Source organism: Carlito syrichta, unplaced genomic scaffold (genome assembly GCF_000164805.1).
Source record: "Carlito syrichta isolate Samal-C Ts95f unplaced genomic scaffold, Tarsius_syrichta-2.0.1 Scaffold307141, whole genome shotgun sequence".
Classification (NCBI taxonomy): Eukaryota; Metazoa; Chordata; class Mammalia; order Primates; family Tarsiidae; genus Carlito; species Carlito syrichta.
The window spans coordinates 95,649-105,929 of record NW_007251237.1 but is presented as its reverse complement, the minus strand read 5'-3'; the positions used below and the strand labels follow the sequence as shown (position 1 = coordinate 105,929).

The 10,281-nt window shown below is 48.6% G+C and overlaps 1 protein-coding gene across 1 annotated transcript in view; it reads left to right on the top strand.

Moving 5' to 3' along the window:
* Nucleotides 1-9,961: 9,961 nt before the first annotated feature.
* The window catches only part of LOC110596190 (cytochrome c, somatic-like), a 533-nt gene continuing 213 nt past the window's right edge, over nucleotides 9,962-10,281 (top strand). The window contains exon 1 of the mRNA XM_021715471.1: nucleotides 9,962-10,234. Within this exon, the coding sequence (XP_021571146.1) occupies nucleotides 9,962-10,234 (273 nt within the window). The remainder of the gene's footprint in view (nucleotides 10,235-10,281) is intronic.

Below are 10,281 nucleotides of genomic sequence, written 5' to 3'. Positions count from 1 at the left end.
CCACTCAGCAGCCTGGGAAGCCAGGCTTTGTCCAACTGCCATGCCGTGGCCTTAACACGGGACTCATGGGGATGTCATTGGGTGCCTCCTGCCTCTGGGGTCCACACAAGTGTCTAGGGTGAGAATGGCCGGGTGCTGTGGGTTGGCAGTCAGAAAGAGCAACTGGTGCAGGGTGGACCCACCAGGCACCTCTCAATCACAGTGGGCGCCGTGGAGAGGCAGAGCCACTGTTCCTCTCCCCATCCCTAAAAAAATCCTTCCCTCAGCCAACTCTCACCTGGGACCATAGAGGGTTAGAAAGAGCAACTTTTCCCAGCACACTCCGGTGCAATGTTCTTTGTCCTGCACGTTTGTGTGTGCGTGGAGGGGTGTGTGTGCATGTGTGTGTGTAGCTTTCCTGGGGGGTCAAGGTCACCAGTGCCTATGTGCCACTGTTATTTCCACAGGTGAACTGTGATGAACTTGAGACTATGAGGGCCAAAATGGTAATGCTCTTCTCCAGTATTCTCAGGGTGGTGAGTGGGAGGCCTGGGTTCTCAGCCTGTGACCCTGACATTCCAGCCCTCCTGGGATCCAGGAGGGAAATGTTTCAGGCCCTTTGATCCCAACTCTGCTTCTCTTCTAGGCAGCAGATATTCAACAAGCTCCTTAATAACACACTATATTCAGACTCAAGATCTGAACAGGCCGGGTTTGATGGCTCAGCCTGTAATCCTGCACCTTTGAGAGGTTGAGGTGAGTGGATTGCCTGAGCCCGCGGGTTTGAGACCCTCCTGGGCAGCGAGACCTCATCTCTACAATAAATCAAAAAATCAGCCGGGTGTGGTAGTGCATGTCTGTAATTCCGGCTACTTGGAAGGCTGAGGCAGAAGGATTGCCGGAGCCCAGCATGTCGAGGCTGCGGTGGCTGGGAGTGGCCGCTGCACTTCAGTCTGGGCGACGGAGTGAGACTCCAACTAAAAAAAAAAAAAAAAAAAGATCTGGACAGTGGGTCAATGTGTCACCAGGTACCAGGTCAGACTCCTCAAGGCTCTCCACAATTTGGGGGCTTCACAATGATAGCGGTGGGAGCTACCTCAGGCTTTCTTGTCCTCCCACACTGGACAAATCCTTGCAATCCATTGAGTTCTCAGTTTGCACCTGTGTGTCAGGTGTGTGCTCAGCTGGGGAGGGGTCTGGAAGCACAGGGAGATCAAGGGAGTGTCAAACTCCACAATAGGAACGCCAGATGTGGTCCCCAAGCTCCTGGCTGGACCTGTTTTGGGATATGGGTGGGAGCTGAGACCTGGCTGAGCCTGAAGATAGGCTGGAGTGAGGGAGGCTGAGGGCCTGAGACTGAATGATTTGTTCCCAACAGGTAGAGTCAAGCCTGTAGGACTCGTCCCAACCACAGAGTATAGTCCCCAGACTTAGGCTTCCAAGGATATTGGGTCTGGGCTCCTGGTTCCCTTGTGACTCACCTGGACCCAGAGGAGGCCACATGGGGACCACAGCAAGCAGAAGCAGGCCTTCTGCCTCCTCTCCCTAGGGTATACTAAACACCATTGAGGCTCATTATGAGAGAAGCAATCCAGTGAGTTTGAGGTGCCCAGCTCAGCCTCTTGCCTCCTATTCACCCCCAGCCTTTCTTGCTTAAGGTGGGTCCAGACCCTTGTGTGCCCTATCCCCTTGAGTTGGGGGTGGAGGGCCAGGAGTGGTAGCCTCCCCTGGCACACAGTGGCCAGAGTCCTGCCCTCCACTCAGTGCATGATGGTGCCCTGTGGGCTGGTGAATAAGCAGGTGCCATCATAGATGCCATGGAGGGGGTCAAAGGCCCTGGTCTTGAGGAGAAGTCCCTGGGGTCTGTGGGAAGCCAACATCTATGGGCTTCTGTCTCACAGACTTTTTTTTTTTGAGTTGGAGTCTCACTCCTTCGCCCAGGCTGGAGTGCAGTGGCACGCACACTCACGGCCACCCCAGTGTCAGCCTTCTGGACTCCAGCAATCCTTCCACCTCAGCCTTCTGAGTAGCTGGAACTACAGATATGCACTACCATACCCGGCTATTTTTTATTTTATTGTAGAGACAAGGTCTCACCAGGTTAGCCGGGCTGGTCTAAAATCCGCGGGCTCAGGCAATCCACTCGCCTCGGCCTCCCAAAGTGCTGGGATTACAGGCTGAGCCACTGAGCCCGGCCCTCACAGACTTTTAAAAATGCTGGGAAGCCTTGATGGGGTCAGGGCCTGTGAGTGCTCCCCCCCACCTTCCAGACTCTGAATGGCCCCCTCATTCTGCAGGATTCCACTCTGTTACCTCAAGATGTGAGACCGGAATTACATGACAGAGATCAGGAGCCTTCTGTCCAGGAAAATGAAGAGCCAGGAGCTGAGGAGCCTTCTGTAAAGAAAGAAGAAAATCCAAGGCTCCAGAGGTCTTCTGTCCAGAAAAATAAGGATCTGAGGGCAAGGGGGCCCTCTGGCAAGAGAGCTAAGTGTCCAGGACTCCACAGCCCCTCCTCCCAGAAAGATGATGATTCAGGCTAGAAGCACAAGGAGAGCTTTTCTGACAAGGGGCTGAGATTGTTTTAAACCCCTAATTAAGTCTTTGCAACACCTGCTTCCCTGGTGGAGAAGTTAGAGTCCTTTGTCACCAATGCAAAGAACATCTGGAGCAGAGTTAGGCAAATCTGGGCCTCTGTGGTAACATTCTTCATGCGGTACTTCCAGGTCTAGGGAGTCCACTAGGTGAACGGGGGAGTGCACAGGCACACCCCGAGGCCCTCTGAATCCCACTTCTCAGAGTGAACCTTCTGTCACCACCCCTGTCCTCGTGTCCATGGACCCGCTCTTGGCCCCCGCCCTCAGCTCTCCTGTGCCTGGCATCCACATCCCACCCAGTCAACCCTCCCTGATGGCTTTCCTCCTGCAAGTCTGACCCGTGGCTCTCACCCCAGCGTCTTAATAAATGTTGCTTCAGTGGAATCCCGTGCCTGCCTTGAACCTTCTCTGCCGGGCAGGCCCAGGGAAGCAGGTTGAGGTTGACAGGCACAGGGGCCAGTGGTTGCAGGGGAGACTGTGTGTCCAAGCACCCAGGCCTCAGTTCCAACTTTGGGTGAGCCAGGACAAGCCACCCAACCTCTCTCATCTCTAAGGCTGCCATTTGGTCACCTGCCATGGTGGCTCTGTGCCGAGGACTGAGGACTTTGACCTAGGGTGTGTTTTTCACAGTGCCTGAGGCACAGGAGGGGGTCCATGGATGCTCAGTCCTTGGACAGCAGGGCCTCGGGTGTGAGGGGGCTTCAGCCCACATCTTTCTTCTGGTGCCCCTTCTTCCTGCTTTCAGCACTCCAGCAGGGCTGGGGCCACAGAAACTCCTCAGATTTCTCCCACATTCAGAGACCCCGGGGCAGAGAGGGGCCCAAGTGCATCCCCCTTGGCCAGGAATGAAGGCAGAGCAGTGAGGAGGTAGCGGTCAGATCTCTAGGTCTGAGGCCTTACGCCCCTCTACAATTGCAGACACCGGGGACAGCCAGGAACCAGGTCTGGTGGGGGCGGCAGCTCTCACCATTTCTGAGGCCAAGTTCTCAAGGAGTGACAGCTGGAGGGGAGGGGTGAAGGGGGTATTTTCTAAGATGGAGGGTCAAGAGACTCCACCTTCCCCCGCCCCCGCTTCCTTTCTTGGCTGACTTACATAGGCTGGCCTCTCCATTCAGGTGTGCTTGGAAGTGACCAGCCACTGCAGAGATGAAGATGGAGGTGGGCCCGAGAAAATGTGGTGAAATAAAAACGTGGGTCCCGCTTTGTGGATGACAGCAAATTTCCTTTCTCTCAGGTGATTTCAGATCATGTAAAAATCTCTTGCAATGTCTTTGGAGATAGGTCAGTAGTTAAGTCACCTTGGTTAAGGCCCTTGGGAGGACACGACTGGCAAAAAAAATTTTAAACCCAGAAAATATCAACTATTTGTCTTAGCTAAACTCTGATCATGAGATTTGTGTTGGGAGCCAACAGCTATAGCTACATGGCTGAGGCCTGTAAAGGCCCATCTGGAAGATCGCCTCTGACATAGGATATCAGTTATACCTATGATATTGGCATGTGATTAGTGACAAGTGAGCATATATGGCAGTAAAATTTATAAGTAAATCTCTGTACACCTGATGGAAAGTTGCACAGTAGAATTATTTTATTATGACCTTGTCCCTTCTAAGTTGTACTTCTTTCTAGATATTTTTTTACTTCTATTTCCTTGTAGACTGGTTAGTCAGCTCTTGTTCCCAAAGGCAGTTTCTCCTAGGATTAAGATTAGAAACTAAATTATCATAATAGTTTTATTGCCCTGCCCCTAGCCAGGCAGGACGTTTTCTTTTGTTTTGTTAATTACCGAAACTCTGTCTGCTTCAGCCCATGGTCGCCATCTTGGCAACCCTGCATTTCCTTGTTCAAGAGTGTGACAGCTACTATTTGATTTTTAGAGTAGACATGTTAGGATAAAATATATACATATACACTCATAGTTGCGTAAAACTATGCTTGCTGTTTTGTTTCCTTTTGCTACATTATTCAAGTGTAATAGTTACTATATGATTTATAAAAGAATTAACGATAAGGTATTAGCTTAATAGGATATAGCATAGTATTAAAGTCCAATAACTAGATCATATAAAAATTAAAGTTTAGACATATGAAACATATGAATTATAGTAAAGTTTGGTAGTTTAAGAATAAGTTTCAACTGAGTTATAAGGCATTACGTTAAATCGTAATAGGATAATAGTATAACTAACAGCTAAGTCATTTAAGTAAACTTATAGATTATAGTATAGTGTTAAGTTGATAATATTAATCATTAAAAATATTGGGAGTCAGTGAACTTGGATTGAACCTAGAGTTAACTCAGGAAAGTTTTTTGTATTAATCAAGGTTTAGAACAAAGAGTATAATATCAATGATTTATTGAACACTATGGAAGACATTTTGAACAATTGAAATTGTGCACCTGTGACCTTGATGTGAGTTTTGTGAAGCACATCAGGCATCATGGAGTTTGAATTGTCTGCTTGGAACTTGCAAGTCTCGTGATGGTCTTGTGATGCATAATTTGTAAACCGCAATATACATCATGGAATTTGTACACCCCCAGTAAATAATTATCACACTGCTGGAGGGTATGGAAAATGGTATATAAGTTGGAAAAGGTTTGAATAAAATCGGCTCCAGTCCTGATCAGACTGTTCCCAGAAGAACTGCCTCCGAGTGGTCTTCTCGCTGTCCAGATTCTCTGGTGTGGGTCCTAACCCACCCTTGGTCAGTGCTGGTCACCGACAGATTTGAGAGGATTTTTGTTTAGAGTCTATGGTTAAAGGACAGTTTAATTAAAAGCAAACATCTTTTCATATATATATATACTTAAGCTTTATATATATATTTAAAAGGCATTTATGATTCTTTTTCTCTTTGGGTTGTGTTTTGGATCGAGTGTGGGGAGCCCACCCTGACCTCCCTGCCTCTTTCCTCTAGGGCCCCAGTCTGGGTGTTCCAGTACCAGCAGCTGAAGAGCGGCGGGTGCGAGGTAGGGTGTATGCGGTGCTGTCGTGGCCACTGAACGGGAGGACCTATCTGATCTGGGACCAGCAAGAATGAGGTCCCACGGGACCTGAGTCTCTGGTAAGGTGTGACCCACCACAACCCTCAACCTGGATGATGTCAAGAGGCAGGGTTGGGGCATGCCCTGGAGTATCTCCTCTTGTCCCGCCTCACCCCTTCAGAGAGAGGAGGTAGTCAGAGACTGGGTAGGCAGACAGAAAGAGAGGGTCTTGAGGAGTAGTAACATCTGTGTGAACACTTCTGCACCGCTCCTGTTATGTAACTAGCAATTGAACATGTGATTAATGTGGTTAAGAACATTCTCTAAGCCAGAATGTTTTGTTCAAAGGGACTTTTGGCATTTGGGCACAGACACAATAGCTCAACTAAATGTCCTAACTCTGCCTAAGCTTATTATAATACTATTAGCATGATATTTGCATTGCAGTTTTACCCCTCCGAGTAGGCTTTTTGGTGGTACTTTTGGGTAATAACCAAGATAGAGTAACTTTGGACAAGGGCACACATGCGCAGTAGAGGTTGGGACCAGGTAACATCTAGGAGGTGGAGAGGTGGGTAAGATGCAATGAGAAGAACACCCCCAGGAAGGAGAGAGAAAGACACAAAGCACTCCCCCACTGCCAGTAATCCATTTTCTACCCCCTCTCTTTCTCGAGAGCTTTCTGTTGCTTTAAATAAGCTCCTTCACTCATTCTTGAGCGGCTGCGCGCCTTAATTTTCTTGGTCATGAGACAGGAATTCGAGGATCTAAGCTGACAGCCCAGTTGAAAATTCTAGCAACAGTTCTTGGGGACATCACTGGGAGAGGAAAGTCTGTCCCCAACCATGTGCTGTACCACAGGCCCTATCCTTCCCGGACCTGGCTCTGCCTGGCAATAGCAGGTGACATTCCTGTGGGTTATTAGACAGGCCTGATAGGGGAGCTGTAACACAGCTCCTCCCCCACCTGCTGCTCTGAGTCCCTGCAGTTTCTCAGCCTGTCCTGCCCCCATGATGACTGTTTTAGTGAGGACCCAGACCCAGTCCATAGACAACCCCTGAGAACCCATGTCTCATATCCTGGGTGGCATCAGCAGCCACACGAAAGAGTCCAGGCACCCCATCTGAGACCACACAGTCCAGATGCCATCCTGGGCCCAGAACTACCTCCTTTTCAACAAGACTCCCTCCCATACCAGGACATCCCCAAGCCTGTACTTTGAAGTTTCGGCAACTCCCCTCAGGGAGCAGCAGGCTCCCATCCGCTAAACACTGGTGAAATGTAGGTGGACTGAACCCTCACTCAGGTTCGGCATTGTCTCCTCAGCACCTGAAGTGGCCCTAGTTCTTGGGTGATGAGCAGATGGAACCTGGGACACTTCATTCAGTCCACACTCCCCATAATTCAGGTTCTAAGTCGTTGCCCCTGGGGCTATGCTTCTAGTATATACATATTCCACACCAGAATCACTGGAAAACATAACAACACTGATCTCTTGCCCTCTCCCTGAATCTGCACTCCGGGGGTAGGTCCAGGAATCCACATCTTCACTGCTCAGTGAGGATGGGTAGGAGAGCAGGGCTAGCAGCTGGCTGTCTCCTGGCATTTCTGTGGCTCTGTCATGCTCTCCCTCCCCCAGGTCAGTGTCTTCATATGTTCTCTACAGGGCCATGCTGTGCAAGTGTCCACCCCTTCCGTGCGGGGAGTCAATTTTGGACCACATCATAGGTTGCCATCCAGTTTCAGTGGCCCCATAGTGCTTCCAGGAGCCAAGGCTGTGGGCAGCAATTCCAGTCAACAGGGGAGGTTGCTCCCAGTTACTGGGGACAACCAGGCCAGCATGAGGACAAAAGCCAGGCCTGTGACCAGTCAAGGACCTGAGAATTCTGAGCCACCAGGAAACTATAGGGGCCCTTCCAAGGAGGAGGAGGGGAAATTTATATTTTAGCAGCCTATCAACCCTGCCCAGGAGGACAATAAACATGGTTAGAGGGAAAGCCCTTCAATTCCTCTGAGCCTTGGTGGACCGGAGGAGCAGTGTAGGGAGCAGTTTGGAGGCAGGAACTGGACATATCTCCATTGCCCACCTGCAAAATAAGTTGGAATCCAGGGTGCAGGGGGTGTCTGAGTAGGAAGAGAAGGAAGAAGAAGCAGAGAGGACCCTGCATTCTAGCAACGTGTAAATGTCTCCGGCCTTTACAGATTTATGTCTGCTACACAAAAATATCATATCAAAGTGATTACCTTTATTTTTTAAATGGCATATTAAAAAGTATAATAAGGAGTCGTAATCAAAACGTACAACTTATGTGCTTCAAAAGACATCATCAAGAAAGTGAAAAGGCAGCCCACAGAATGGGAGAAAATATTTGCAATTCACATAGCTGATAAGAGACTTGTATTCGGAATACAAAAAGAATTCTTACAACTGAATAATAGGAGGACAAGTCATCCAATTGAAAATGGGCAAAGGGTCAGGCGCAGTGGCTCAGACTACAGTCCCAGTACTTTGGGAGGCTGAGGCGAAAGGATTGCCTGAGCCGCGGGGTTCAAGACCTGCCAGCTTGGTGAGACCTCGTCTCTGCAATAAATCAAAAAGTAAGTTGGGCATGGTAGTGCGTACCTATAGTTCCAGCTACTTGGAAGGCTGAGGTGGAAGGATCGCCTAAGCCCTATAGGTTGAGGCTGCGGTGGTGGTGAGTATGCCACTGCACTCCAGCCTGGGCAACACAGAGAGATTCCAACTCAAAAAAAAAAAAAAATAGGCAAAAGATCTGAACACACATTCCCACAAGAAATGCAAGGGGTCATTAGCACAAGAAAAAATCCCGGGACCTTGTTAGTCACAGGGAAATGTAAATAAAAAATATAACGTGATGCCATTTCAGTCCACTGGGATGGCTGCAACTGAAATAGCAAATAACAAGTGTTGATAAGGATGTTGAGAAACTGGAACCATCACACACTGCTGCCGGGAATGGAAAATGGTGCAGACACACCTTGGAAAATAACCTGGCTGCTCCTCAAAAGGTTAAAAACACATTGACTATGTGACCAGCCAACTCCACTCCTACATATGAATCCATGAGAAATGAAAACATCTGTACACAGAGAAGCTCATACACGAATGTTCATAGCAGCATATTCATAGTAGCCAGAAGGTAGAAACAGCCCAACCCAAATGATCTTCAGTGGATGAACGGAGAGACAAAATGTATTCTGTACAGCAGACTGTTACTCAGTCTTCAGAAGCAACAAAGGACTGACACATGTTACAACACAGATGACCCTCAAAATCATCATGCACAGTGAAGCCAGCCAGACACGAAAGGCCTTATAAGGTATGACTCTATTTTTATGAAATGCCTGGATGAGCAAATCCCCAGTGACAGGAGGTAAATGAATGGCTACCCAGGGCTGTTTGGGAACAGGGAGGTGGGGATTGGTGGTGACGTCTCAGAGAGATGAAAGTTCTTGAGATGATTAAAATGTTCTAAAATGGGTGATGGTTTCCCAGTTCTGTAAACGGAATTGTGCATTGCAGTGAGTGAACTGCATGGTCTGTGAATTATAGCACAATAAAGTTACAAGAGCACAATAAAGTTACCCCATGCCTATAATCCTAGCACTTTGGGAGGCCAAGGTAGGAGGATTGTTTGAGGCCAGGAGTTCAAGACTATCCTGGGCAACACAGAGAAACCCTGTGTGTATAAAAATAATATTAATGACTAAAACAAACAACTGCTATAAAAATTGTGGTACTGTCTAGAATGAAACACAAAATGCCTTCAGATAGTAGACTTTGAGAGACAGACACAGAGGAGTCAGGTTGGGTGGAACAGGAAGACAGCCCTATGGAGATTAAACCTTCTAACTTAATCAAAATAAATTAAAAAATAGAGATGTTGGTCTCACTATGTTGCCCAGGTTGGTCTCCATCTGCTGGTCTCAAGCAATCATCTTGCCTAGGCCTCCCAAAGTGCTGGAATTACAGCTGTGAGACACCGCCCTGACGGAGGTGAAGCCTTTCAGCTGGTACAGGCACAGCCTCCTTCACTCTCCCACTCTAGAATTCTGAGACGGCTCAGGGAGAGATCTGGACTTCCTGGGTGTGGAAGGGGTTTCAGAAATGGAATGCACTCCTAAGTGGCAGGAAGGGGACAGCTGGGGTCTAGTTAAGCCATGTGAAACTCATCAGGGACATGTGATCTAAGTCCTATCTCTCTGGGTCCTTCGAGGGTGTAATGGGCTGCATGGTGCCCTTCCCAAGGTCTTCCAGGTGACTTGAATCCAACATGACTGGTGCCCTTACAAAAAGGGGAAAATTGAGAGAGTGGGATGTCCGACTTCCCAGCGGGAAAGTCTGTAGTGCTGACGATGAAAGAGAGAGTTAAATATGGGTGATGTTGAGAAAGGCAAGAGGATTTTTGTTCAGAAGTGTGCCCAGTGTCACACTGTGGAAAAGGAAGGCAAGCACAAGACTGGGCCAAATCTCCATGGTCTTTTTGGGCAGAAGACAGGTCAGGCTGCTGGATTCTCTTACACAGACACCAATAAGAACAAAGGCATCACCTGGGGAGAAGATACCCTGACGGAGTATTTGGAGAATCCCAAGAATCCCTGGAACAAAAGAATCCCTGGAACAAAAATGATCTTTGAGCCGGGCTCGGTGGCTCAGCCTGTCATCCCGCGCCTTTGGGAGGCTGAGGTGAGTGG